Consider the following 13719-nt stretch of genomic DNA (forward strand, 5'->3'; position numbering starts at 1 on the left):
GTTGGGAGGCGCTGGATAGTGAATAGTTTAATTTACCATTCCAACTCCAGTCCCCGTGGATAGTAGGGAAGGTGTTGGATAGTAAATTAAACTATTCCCTATCCTACAGCGCCCTCCAGCGCAAGTCGTTGTAACGACTTGCGTTGTAAAACCTACGTGGTAATGGTACCACGTTGTAAAAGTTTCGTGGTAAAGGATGTTTCCCGCCCTGTCCTTTGTTGCCATTGCTGGTCCTAGGCGCACTACCGTACTGGCTCCAGGTGCCCGTGGGTTCCTGAATCTGTTTCTCTCCTCCGCGCCATTGTTCGTCTTGTGGATCGCGGAGTGTGACCATAGCTCGCTGCTGCTGCACACCACGTCAGTGTTTCTGCCCCTTAGGTCACGTCTCTGATGAACGTTGCTAGCGCTGCTCCTGGGCAAAATCAATTGGTCTCCTCACTGGTCGTGGAGCTAGAAACTAGTCCCCTGATCGCCGTTCTCCAGTGGTATAGTCCGCCGATGCTTGGCTGTTCCGCTTCAACACGCCTCACACGCTGCTGGGAGACCGGTCACCACTGGCCCTCTCTGGTTCTCCGTGACGCCGTGCTCTACTTCCCTGATCTTCATTTTTGATCGGGGGGTTTGGCCTCTTCCCTCCAATGCCACACTCCATTCCACTGGTCCTCCATGAGGGTGCAGGAATCCGCCTTTGGCCTTACGATGCTGCATTCCTTGGTGGGTTACACATCTTCCGTTGTCTGTCGTCCTTAGGTAGGATTCCTTCTCCTCTTTGGAGGGTATTGGTATGCTAACTCAGGGCCTCACGCCCTTATTGAACCCCCCGCAGCTTCTTGCAAACTCACCCTTTGATTTGGGGCTGCCGTTGGCTATCTTGGGGTGACCAATCCTGGTTGCCCCTACTTTCGCGGGCTTCGCAACGGGGAGGGGAGGGCTTCACGCCTCTGGGCGGCGTTTGCCCCGGGTTCCCATTTGGTCCAACTGCGCCTTCCCTGGCATGGGTTTCATTAAGGGGCATAGGTTAAAGGGATCACTGACATAATATCGAGGACCAAAATATAGAATGACATAATATCGACGCCAAAATATCGATGCACAAAATATCGTTTCCCTATCTGCAAACAGGTAAGTACAAAAATATCGAAGGCAAAATATCGATGGTTAAAATATAGTTTGTAAAAATGTCGAATTTGTAAAAGTAACATTAACTTAATTAAGTAATCAATATAATTAAGTAAAACATACTTAAAATGATTTTTAAAATGTTAGAATTAATAAATAATATATGTAATCTCTTAAAAATGTTTTACATCACTGTTGGATAGCGGGAGGGTAAAATTTACTATTCCAACTCTAGCGAGTGGAACAGTAGGGAAAGCGCTGGATAGCGTAGGGGTAAAATATACTATTCCCACTCCAGCGAGTGGAACAGTAGGGAAAGCGTTGGATAGAGGGAGGGTAACATTTACTATACCCACTCCAGCGAGTGGAACAGTAGGGAAAGCGTTGGACAGCATAGGGGTAACATTTACTATTCCCACTCCAGCGAGTGGAACAGTAGGGAAAGCATTGGATAGCGGAAGGGTAGAATTTACTATTCCCACTCCAGTGAGTGCAATAGTAGGGAAAGCGTTGGATAGCGTAGGGGTACAAATTACTATTCCCATTCCAGAGAGTGCAACAGTAGGGAAAGCGTTGGACAGCGTAGGGGTAAAAATTACTATTCCCACTCCAGAGAGTGCAACAGTAGGGAAAGCGTTGGATAGCGGGAGGGAAACAATTACTATTCCCATTCCAGAGAGTTCAACAGTAGGGAAAGTGTGGAATAGCGTAGGGGTAAAAATTACTATTCCCACTCCAGTGAGTGGAACAGTAGGGAAAGTGTTGGATAGCCTAGGGGTAAAAAATACTATCCCCACTCCAGTGAGTGCAACAGTAGGGTAAGCGTTGGATAGTGTAGGGGTAAAAATTACGATTCCCACTTCAGAGAGTGCAACAGTAAGGAAAGCGTTGGATAGCATAGGGGTAAAAATCACTATTCCCACTCTAGTGAGTGCAACAGTAGGGAAAGCGTTGGATACCGTTTGGGTAAAAATTACTATTCCCACTCCAGTGAGTGCAACAATAGGGAAAGTAATGATTTAATATTTAAATATGAATAAAATAATTATCAATACCAATAAAAAAATAATTAAAAGTGATCTCCAATTACAAAATATTTAATAATTAATTAATTATGAAGACCAATAAATCTTTATTAAAAATGAATTACCTATTAATAATTAATTAACAACCAATTAATTTTCAATACCAAAAATATAATAAGTAATATAAAAAATTACCAATTAATTAACAATAAATTAATTATCAATACACAAAATAATTTCAATAACGACTTAATTACAATTAAATTACCTCCCACCCTATTCCCCTCTAAACCCACAACCCACTCCGATCAATACATTAATATATTTAACATAATTATCAATTATTCAATTAATAAAAATGAATTACCAATTGATACAAAATTATTACCAATTAATAATTAATTAACAATAAATTATCAATACCAATAAATAAAAATGCATATTTTCTTAATTACAATTAAATTACTTCCCACCCTGTTCCCCTATAAACCCACAACCTGCTACAAAACTAAAACGCAAAATTAAATTAAAAATAATTAATAATACTACAAATTAATATTTAATTAACTATAATTAAATTACTTCCCACCCTATTCCCCTATAAACCCACAACCCGCTACGGAATTAAATTACGCAAACATTAAATACCATAAAATTCATTACTTTAAAAAACTTAAACATAATATACACTTTTAACACATATACTAACATTCAAAACACTTTAAAAAATCGATATTATTAAAAATTCGATATATTTTAATGCCTATATTATGTACTTCGATATTTTGACAGTCGCTATTACTTACCTGCATTTCGTTATTATTAACCACTATATTATGTCCATTCGATATTATGTCCATTCTATATTTTGAATTCGATATTCTGTCCATTCTATATATTTTTTTCGATATTATGTCTAGTTACCGTATTTAAGTGATGGAGGAGCAATACACCTTATGCCCAGAAATAGCACGTTTTCAGCTGATTTGGCTGCTTTGTACAAGGGACCTTGAGACACGTGCATATGAATCAAATATAGTCACAACTCACCAATGACTTCGTGCAAAAGATCCTCTGTGATGTGCATAAGAATAACATATCTACAGGTCATAGCACAGCAGTCATTTACATTGACTGCTCACTGGTTCCCTTGTGTGTGAGATTCTAAGTCACGAGCCCCTGCTTTTTCATACTGCTCCCACACGAGTACTCCTAGGTACTCATACTTGGAGCACAATAGAAACAGATTGTACCTGTTCAAAGTCTACATTTGTGAGAAGGACTGTGAAAGCAGTGGCCGCACCGTGTCGATCAGTAGATACAATTGTTATAGCCTCATGTTTGGTTGGGCAAGAGAGTATTGTGCACTAGTAGGAGTACATTGTCACAGTTAGCAGATGTCTTAAGCAGAGAATATTGTGTCCCTACAACGTTTTGCAGTAACCAGGGCACGAGCAGAATGGGGCCGCCTTGCTATACTTACCACACATTCTCCCCCTAGGAAGTCTGGGATGATGTCTTTGTCCAGGTAGTCAAGGAGGGCACTTGGAACCGGCCCACTGTTGTTGCCGAAGATGAGAAATTTTTTCCTGGTGTTCTCGTTGATAAACGGACTGACCTAGAAGATAAGACGAGATTGTTCAATTAATACAAACTTTAAGCATGTGTCTGAACCTCTTGTGATTGATATTCCTGCTGGTGGCCTATAACGCTGATTTTTGCTTATTTTTAATCAAGTTGATAATAGTATTTTTTTTGTGTGAATGTTACTGCTAGAGCGAGGTGCTCAAACAAAACATTGAAACCCAAGAATAGGGTGTTTTTCAAATTGAACTTAAGATTCCAGTGAGCAGTTTCTAAATGTTTTTAATAATGCGCTATTATATCACAATTAGGGGCCTATTCCGATCTCGGACTGACCTGAATCCGTCCGACATCAGTCAGGAGCCGAAACCGACCGACCAGCTGTCACCGGTTCTGGCCCTGCTATTACGATGCGACCAAACAGGGTTCGGTCGCATTCGTATACTTCACGATGCAAGCATGCATTCCGAGCTGAAAGCATGCTTGCAACCAATGTGAAAAGCAGGGGTACAGTTCATCCCTGCACCCTATGGCCGGCACCCCAAGGTGCCTGCCACCAGGTGCAGGGATCCACAGAGGGGCACCAGAGGGGCCGGAAAGACCGGCACGAAAAGACAGTGAAAAACTGCCATCGTACTCCCTCAGTCACAAAGAGGCGGTCGGGGGAGTACTGAGGGATTTACGGACGGCGGACAGGCTCTCTGAGCCTGTCGTCCGCAATTCGGAAATCCGAGTCGGATTCCTTTCCGACCAAGCCCATCAGAATGACTTGGTCGGAAATTACTCCATGCGACACGTTCCGGTTCGGTCGGAAGGGCTCCGACCATCGTTTGGAGCCGTTCCGACCGAAATCGGAATCGGCCCTTAGTGATACTTAGTGAATCAACATCTAAGGGATGAAAGTGTGAGCTGGCCTTCCCAGGAGTCAAACTTATGTCCTGGAAATCTCACTATGTTAGCAGGAAGCACTACATTCACTGCAGCATCATGTTAGTGTTAGGCATTCGTTAGCATTAGTCATTCCTTAATTTCAAACTACTTTCACAATTTGTACAAGCCATAGAAACTGAGATAAAGTTAACTGAGATGGTGTCTACAAACTGGCAGCCAGGTCCAGTCAGCATACCCTAAAATATGTTCATGGCTTAGAAGAAAGGAGAAGTGACTGGCTGGATGAAGCTTTACTGCATTGTTATCTGACCATATGTAGTAGTGACACCTCCCAATTCTGACTAGAGGCTTGTTGGTCGCAAAATATCATAACCTATTCCTGCAGTATTGGTAAGGGTGGGGAAGTAGGGGACTATCTGGAGATAATCTAGGAAAAAGTATTTGACATGAGACATCAAGTGACCATACTTTTATTTTCTCAAAAAGAGGGGTCCTCATTAGAGTTACCCATCCTAGATGGGTCACTACGAAAAGATGGTGTGGAGAGTGCTGAGAAGTGTTGTAGGGTGAGTGAAAATTTCAGTGATTCAGAGGAGAACCAAACTGGCTCCAGGAAGAGAGAGAGCCATCTAAAGATCGCAATGAGGATTCTTAAATTTTATTGAAAAGTACCAAGGAGAGGAATGTCTTCTATAGGAGCCAGACTGCCACACAAGGGAAGGAGTCTAGAAATGTGTGCAGATGCTAATTACCTGATCTGCAAACAATACATTGTAAGGAAAGGGGAAAGCTGATTTTACATTTAAGCCAGAGAAGAAAATGCAACTAGCCGCAAACTAGACCCAGTACTTCCACAATAAAATACACATTTGTAGTTCACAGAATATCCTTCTTTAGAAACAAATATTAGTCCTTGATGGAAGTGTGATAACACAATCATATTTTTCTATGTATTACAATAATATTATTTTACATATACATGGCAAAAGTGTGTATTGGTATTTTATAAGCAAATAGAGCTGTTGTTTCATATTGATTTGAGCTATGTATGAGCCATAATTATGCTTGCTAAATGTCATGGTTCTAGTTGGCCCATGGTCTATGTTATTCAAGATCATACATTTGCTCATTTCTACAATGTATAACCTAGCTTTTAAAACTAGGAACTAGGTGCGATTTCCTCCCCAATGGAACATCAGAGTGTCGATATTACGCGCCAGTGGAACCATCAACATTTCAATATTCTTAGGGTTCTGTCATGGAACGTTAATGATTTGGGTAATCGTATCAAGTGTACTGTAGTCTTGCAATACCTCCATAGACATGCCCTAGATCTGGTACTACTCCAGGAAACATACCTTAAAGGCAATAGGTACAAGGCGCTAGATAGATATGGCTATAAACTTGCTGCACACTCCGGTTACACAACGGGTTCAGGGCGGGGGGTAAAGATTCTGGTTAGGACTGGCCTCCCATTTGTGGTGGGGAACATTTGGCATGACCCCTTAGGAAGATATGTGGCTCTTACTGGGAAGTGGGAGAACCAGACGCTGAACAAAGTATAGGGCTATATACCACCAGCATTACATACTGAAGCACTGTTGGTTCTAGGGGCCTTTCTGGTGGATCTCCCATTGGGTATTTTAATATTAGGGGGATATGAACTCCACCATGGATCCGGGGATGGATAGGGTAACCAGGGCAACAAGGGGGAGAGGGGTGAAGCCACTGCGTACTTTTGCAGAGGTCATGAGCATAACGGTTATATGGCGTCTTTACAGTCCCCATTAGCAACAGTACACCTTTTATTCGCCCGTGCATGGCAGCTACTCCCGCCTCGATCATGTTCTGACTCTTCGGGATAATGAAGGGTGGTTCCGCAATGCCCACATCAAATCACGAGGGATCTCGGACCATTGCCATTGGAGGTAACCTTTCAGGGCCTGATACGAACCAGTGTCTTGATGCCCAAAATAAACAACTGGATCTTTAGGAATAAGGACTTGGCAGACCAAACGAGGGACAGTGCTAAACTGTACTTTCAGGAAAATGAGGAATCAGTAGATTTGGCATGCACCCTCTGGGAAGTGTTCAAATGGGTGATACAGGGGCATATTCAGGTCCACCTAGGAGGCTGTAAAAAAGAAAAAAGGATCATATGGGACATGCTAGAAGCCGAGGTTGTCACCTTGGAGGCCGCTTATCCACCAACTTGAGCTTAAAAGGCAAGAGATGAAGAGCATCGCAGAAAACTCCTCGAGAGAAGACGCCCTGGCAACACAACGGCATGTATATGACCTTGGTGATAAAGCTAGCAAGATGATAGCTTGGCTGGAGAGGAGGGATAGAGAATGTAAGTGGGTGGCAGAGATTTGTGACTCTTGGGGGACAACGCATGTAACAGGGGAAGGGATAGCAGAAACATTTGCAGAATACCATGAGGAGGTTTATGGGTCAAACCCTGCTAGAACTAAGCTAAATGCCGAGAGCTGCTGGTTGATGTCCGGCTACCTATGCTGTCCCGTGACGATTATGGAAAGTATGGACAAAGTTTTTATGATTGAGGAAATTGAAGGGGAAATCCAAGACTTACAGTCCAGGAAGGCCCAAGGGCCGAATGGCCTACCAGTGGAGCTATTCAAGAACATGACCAGCATTTTGGTGCTGTATATCCAATCTATGTTTGAAGAAGCCAGGGACACAGGCTGCTTACCAGTTGGCCAACGCACAGCCACCATTGTGGTTATACCTAAGGCGGGTAAGCCGCCAAACCACTGTAGCTCCTACAGGCCCTTATCTTTATTGAATATGGAAGTCAAGGTCCTCTCTAAGGCCTTGGTGAACTGCGGTACAGGAGTGATTACATCATTAATACACCCTGATCAGTCTGGCTTTATGCCACACCGGAGCACCAGATTAAATCTACATTGTTTGTACAGTGTGGTGCACCTGACTGAGTCCTGACCGGCTTAGGACGCAGCGCTCCTGTCGTTAGTTAGACGTGCATTTGGCATTCAACAGCATCAGATAGCACTACCTGTTCGCTGTCTTAGGCAGATTTGGATTTGGCCCAAAGGTCAATCCTGGATCAGGCTACTTTATAATATCCCTTCGGCTAGAGTACTGATGAATGGCTCCTTCTCCTTCACCTTGCACAGGAAGGCTAGACACGGATGTCCACTGTCCCCAGTGTTATTCACGCTGGCTCTGGAGCCTCTTCCGGTATGGGTGCGGGCAGACCCAGTGGCCTCTGGAATTAATGGGGATGGGCAATGGGAAGAGAAAATCTACCTATATGCCGACGACGTTCTTCTGGATGGGACCAGACCACGCTTGACAATCAGTAGACTTCTACAAATCTTTCACTTATTCAATGGGTACTCTGGTTATCGAATTAATTGGGATAAGCCCCTTCTATTTATGCTCTCTGACAGCCCACCACCCGTTCCCCCCGAGGGGATACAGCTTCAAGTACACAAGCACTTTAAATATCTGGAATTGTTGTAACCAAGACAGAGGCAGAATTCATGGCTCGGAATTTGTTACCACAACTTGAATGCCTGAGAAGAGACATGGCACATTGGAGGACGTTGCCAATCTACCTGATGGGGAAAGCCGTCCTGTTTAAAATGATGTCGCAACTGCGAATGGTTTACATACTCCAGAACACTCCGTACAAGATACCTGATGGATTCATTATAGAAGTCGATAGCGAATTGCGGAAGTTATTGTGGGACGGGGTGGTGTGAGAATAGCACTGGTCAAATTACAGTGAGGCGTATATGAGGGGGCCTGGCAGTGCCAGACCCCAGAAAGTACTATTGGGCGTCGCAATTAATGGTGATAAATGACTGGATCTTCGGGGACAGAAACAACCCGGCATGTCGCGTTGACCATCTAGTGATGTGCACGGGCGGCTATCCTGCCACTCTGTATCACAAACAAACTGGTAGGTCAATGCCCCCCCATGAAAAAGCAATGTTGGATGTGTGGAAAGGGACAATAAATTCCTTGTGTAGGACAATAGATTGACGGAACGTACACCGCTCTGGGAGAGTGATATGCAAGAAGAGGTTGGGAAATTACAGGGCTTTGGCAAATGAAAACTGCTGGATATTGCACACCTAGGGGATGTATGGTCGGGCCCGGCGATCATATCGTTCAAAAACCTACAGTCTGCATTCCAGCTAGCAGAAACAGAATGATATAAATATATGCAGCTGGGGCATGCACTCTGTACACATACCCGTGAGGGGAAAGTATTCCGGAATATAGTCCCTTGGAAGATCGCCTTTATTGGACCCTATCCCAAAAAAAGCATTATACCTAACATACAAGAAGATCGTTAAAAATTCACCCGATCCCTTGGGGCGCTAAGGGAGGCCTGGCATGCTGACATCGGGTAACTGGAAGACGATGATTGGGATAGAAGCCGTACAAAGCCTGAGACAAGTGGCAATTAGGGCAAGATTCAGTCTAGTACAGTTGCGGATCCTCCATAGATCCTACTCCACGAGCACGCTCATGCACAAACTTGAACGCATACACACAGACACCTGTATTTAGGGCTGCAACAGTGAAGGTAAATCTTTTCATATCCTCTGGGAGTACCCTGTTATACACCACTATTGGGAGAAGACAACAAGGGTGATGTCACAGGTCCTGGGACAAGAAATTCCCATAGACGCCAGATGGCATTTACTGTGTGGAACACGGGAACAGACATGAATGAAATACCAGAAACTCGGGCTAATGGTGGCTGCAAAGGTGGTTATAAGAAATATAGCTTAGGCATGGGGGGCTGCCCTGCCGCGGGAAACAACCTTTACAATGCAACTTTTACAATGCACTACCATTACAACAAAACTTTTACAACGCAACATCCATTACAAGGCATGCAATTACAACGCAACCATTACAACGCATGACACTACAACGCGCACCACTACAACGCATGTCATTACAACTCAGTCATTACAACGCATACCATTACAACGCATAACATTACCATCCAACACTTACCCTACTGTTGCATCCCCTGGAGTTAGAATAGTAATTTTTACCTCTACACTATCCAACACTTACCCTACTGTTGCACCCCCTGGAGTTAGAATAGTAATTTTTACCCCTACACTATCCAATACTTACCAAACTTGCAATGTAATGTTATGCGTTGTAATGGTATGCATTGTAAAGGTATTATGCGTTGTAATGGAATGCGTTGTAAATGTACTTTTTAAAAATTTGTTGTAAGGTCATGCGTTGTAATGGAATGCGTTGTAATGAATGTTGCGTTGTAAAAAAATGCGTTGTAAAGGTATGCGTTGTAAAAGTGTGCGTTGTAACATCATACAGCCCCTGCCGCTGAGGCAGGGTCAATAGAAGATTGACTTAGACTGGTGTTGTACAGCAGAAAAAGTAGTGTACGAAGGCAGGGGTTGCCCTATAAAATAGGAGAAAGCGTGGCACCAATGGGTCGCTTATAGGGGTTTGTAAATTAGAGAAGCGGAGGGCGGGCAGGGGGCGGTCCTGACACCCGATTGTGCAAGAATTCCCACATGAGAGCGGTTAGTGATGTAAGTCTTGTGATCTAATGAGCTGTTTGTGAATCAGAACTGTATTATACAATGTTTTTATCATCCATTTCCTATGGTCACTGTACAGTACACTGCATACATTTTATATTCAATAAAAAGATCTGTTGAAAAAGAAACTAGGAACTATCTGCAAGATTTTAGGAAAATAAAGGGATCCGAATTGTATTAATCAATGCTGTCTTCTCCTCAAGGACGTCTTGCGCTTCCTCTTGGAGAAATTCCTGCCACTTGCACATTACATACGTTTTGCTGAAATTAACATGTTTCTGACACGAGATTAGGTTCCATAAATTTTAAGTAAGAGAAATCCTAAATAACTGTCCTAAATGTCATGTATTTTAGCATTATGCTTTAACTGACCCTTTTCCAGTGAAAGCCCTGGTGAGTTGAAACCACAATTGCCTTTAATTATTTGGCTGTTGTGCTTCCCTTTTTTGTCCTCATTTTTTTATTGATTTAAAAAAAAAAAATTTATTGAAAATTTTGATACAATTTTACCCCCCCCCCCCTCCCCCACAGGACATTTCCATTTCTTTACGGACAGGAGCAAACATTATAAACATCCTATTAAAATACAAATCAATTTGAATAACACTTCAAAGAGAAATTAAATATAAAAAGTACGAAGGAAAAAGAACAAAAGAACAAAAAACCAAATAATAAGATAAAAAAGTACTAAAGAGACCAGAAGAGAAGCAGTGAAGAGCAAAAACACATAAGAATAAAGCATACGGGCTCTGCCTGAAAACAGAGGATTTTCTAACCCACCCCTTCCTTCCATTTGTTAATTGGAGCCCATATTTGCTGCCCCTTTGCTCTCCCCTTTTTCCCCTGCCTGGCATAAATCGCGTTTTCTAAATTACAACTATGCAGCAGCCTGGCTACCCATTGCTGCATCGATGGCGGTGTTCTATCCTTCCAGGCTGTCGCTATACACAGGCGGAAGACTGCCATCGCTACAAATAAAAAATATTCCTGGCTACGGCAAGGAGTCTCACTTGAGACCCCTAGCATAACTAGCTCTGGGGTTAACTTAACTTGCAGTTTCAGTGCCCTATCCAGGAATATCTTCATAGCTACTAGTAGGGGCCGCAAATCTGGACAGGTAGCAAACATATGCATTATATTGCCCTCATTACTGTCACACCTGGGGCAAGTAATTCCCTGTGTTCCCCCCCATTGAGCTATTTTGGCAGGGGTATAGTACAGTGTATACAGAGTTTTATAGTGCTGTGCTTGCAGAGCTGAGGAACAAAGAATTTCAAATCCATACTTTAGTGATTTCTCAAACGCCCCCTGCTCTATCCCCAATCTGTTTATCCATTTCAACTCTACTTTTTCTAAATCGTCATCTCTATTCTTAATTAATACTGCATACAATCTACCAATTGTACAGCCTTGCCCCTCCTCAATAATCTGCAATATTAGATTATTTTCAAAACCTCTAGCTCCACCTGTCTTACCTGACAAAAAACTTCTTGCCTGTAAATATTTAAAAAAACGTATTGAACTTAACCCAAATACCCCTTGAAGTACCGAGAATTGAAGCATACCCTCAGGGCCTATGAGGTCCCCCACCTTCTTAATCCCAAGCCTTTCCCACTCCCCAAAGATTACATCCCCGAATATATCCTGTGGCAGAGTGGGATTCTTCGCCAATCTAGTATGGGCGTTGAATCTACCCAGGCCAAAGCTCTTCTTAAACACCCTCCAAATCTTGTATGCCGCCTCCGCTGTTTTGGATTTGTTTTTTTTAAAGAAGCTCGGCTCTGTTTGTTTTAGAAGCACATTCTCTGCCTCCTCTCCTAAAACCAAACCATAGATCTCCATGGACCCTGTGTGTTGTACTGCTTCCATTTCAGCCCCTCCCAGAAGACTTGACATTTGTTGTAACGCTGCTGCCCAATAATACAGCTTTAGATCGGGCATGGCCCAGCCCCCTCACTCCCGTGGCAGCGACATAAATCTCAGCGCCCTCCTGGTTTTGCCGTGGGCCCAAATAAAACGGTTAAACATTTGCTCTATTAATCTAAACCAACCAGCATTAAAGAATAAGGGAATTGACCTAAATAAATACAAAAACTTTGGGAGGAGGTTCATTTTTACAAAGTTCACTCGGCCTACTATTGACATATGGATGTTGTGTACCCTGTCCAAATCTCTTTTAGCCTTACTTAATATTGGGCTAATATTTATTTCAACCAACTGGTCTAGGTTTGCAGTGATAGACACTCCCGATACACCCCCTCTGTCACCACCCAGGAATCTGTACATTCCGTTCTTATATTGTGTATAATTTGTGTCTTGGCTTTGTTTAAAGCGTACCCCGCCACCCGTCCGAACTTATCCGCCGCAATTTCTATCTCCCTAATAGCCTCTGTTGGCGTCAGTGTGATAACTGCCAAGTCGTCGGCGTACGCTAATACTTTACAGGGACCCATCTTTGTTACCAGCGGTTGTATCAGTTCATTATTTTCTAGCTTAACAATTAGTGGGTCAATATACAACGCAAACTACAAGGGAGAACACAGACACCCCTGCCTAGTGCCACGCGAGATTTCAATAGAGCTTGACCGTTCCGTGTTCACCCTTATGCATGCCATTGGATTCTTGTACAATGATTGTATCGATTTCAGAAACCTTTCCCCACACCCTGCTTTCTTCATTACTGCCCACAAGAACTCCCAAGCCACGCGGTAGAAAGCCTTCTCAGCGTCTAATAAGAGGACTGCCATGGGTCCCCCTGCCCCCTCTTGTGCTATCCCCTGGGCATCAAATAAAGTAATTACTTTCCTGATATGTTGCGTCGTCCCCCTGTTTGGGATAAACCCATGCTGGTTCTTACTAACTAGTCCTCCGATTACCCCTGATAACCTGATAGCTAGTGATTTTGAAAAAATGTTAACGTCCAAGTTAATTAAAGTTATAGGACGGTATGACCCAGGGTCGACCAGTGATTTGCCCTTCTTAAGAATTATAATTATGTCAGCCCCCGCCCAGCTTGCAGGAATTGATACTCCTTCCTGAGCCGCAGCTCTCATATTCATCAGATCTGTTTTAAGTGTCCTAAAAAAGACCTTGTAAAATTCTCCTGGAATCATATCCGGCCCAGCAGCTTTGCCAGAAGGCAGGCTGAGCATAGCCTCCAAAATTTCCTCTTCACCCAGTGGGGCCCCCAACGCCTCCTTGTCATCCTCTAATAGTACTCTACTTGATATATCCTCTAGGTAACCACATATGTCCTCCGATATCCTAACCTGTTCCTCTGTATACAGTTTGTGGTAAAATTGCCTAAAAGCTCCAAAATCTCTTTCTCTTCCGTGACTATATTACCTCCTGTGTCCCTTAGTTCCCTAATTTTCCCTCTTGCAACTCTCTGCCTTATTCTAGCTGCTAGGGTATGACCCACTTTTTCATTTTATTCGTAGCAGTTTTCCCTTCTGGTATTAAAGATCTTGGCAGCCTTCTTCAATAAGCTCTCTTCCGCTGCCGCCTTGACTATC

General features: G+C 43.2%; 1 protein-coding gene across 2 annotated transcripts in view; it reads right to left on the minus strand.

Annotated features, from left to right (window-relative positions):
* Positions 1–13719, minus strand: part of SEC14L5 (SEC14 like lipid binding 5) — a 792673-nt gene that overhangs the window by 144402 nt on the left and 634552 nt on the right. For both annotated transcript variants that reach the window (XM_078664277.1, XM_078664278.1), the window contains exon 12: positions 3628–3762. In XM_078664277.1, the coding sequence (XP_078520403.1) occupies positions 3628–3762 (135 nt within the window). The remainder of the gene's footprint in view (positions 1–3627; positions 3763–13719) is intronic.

Source organism: Lissotriton helveticus, chromosome 10 (genome assembly GCF_964261635.1).
Source record: "Lissotriton helveticus chromosome 10, aLisHel1.1, whole genome shotgun sequence".
NCBI classification, from domain to species: domain Eukaryota; kingdom Metazoa; phylum Chordata; class Amphibia; order Caudata; family Salamandridae; genus Lissotriton; species Lissotriton helveticus.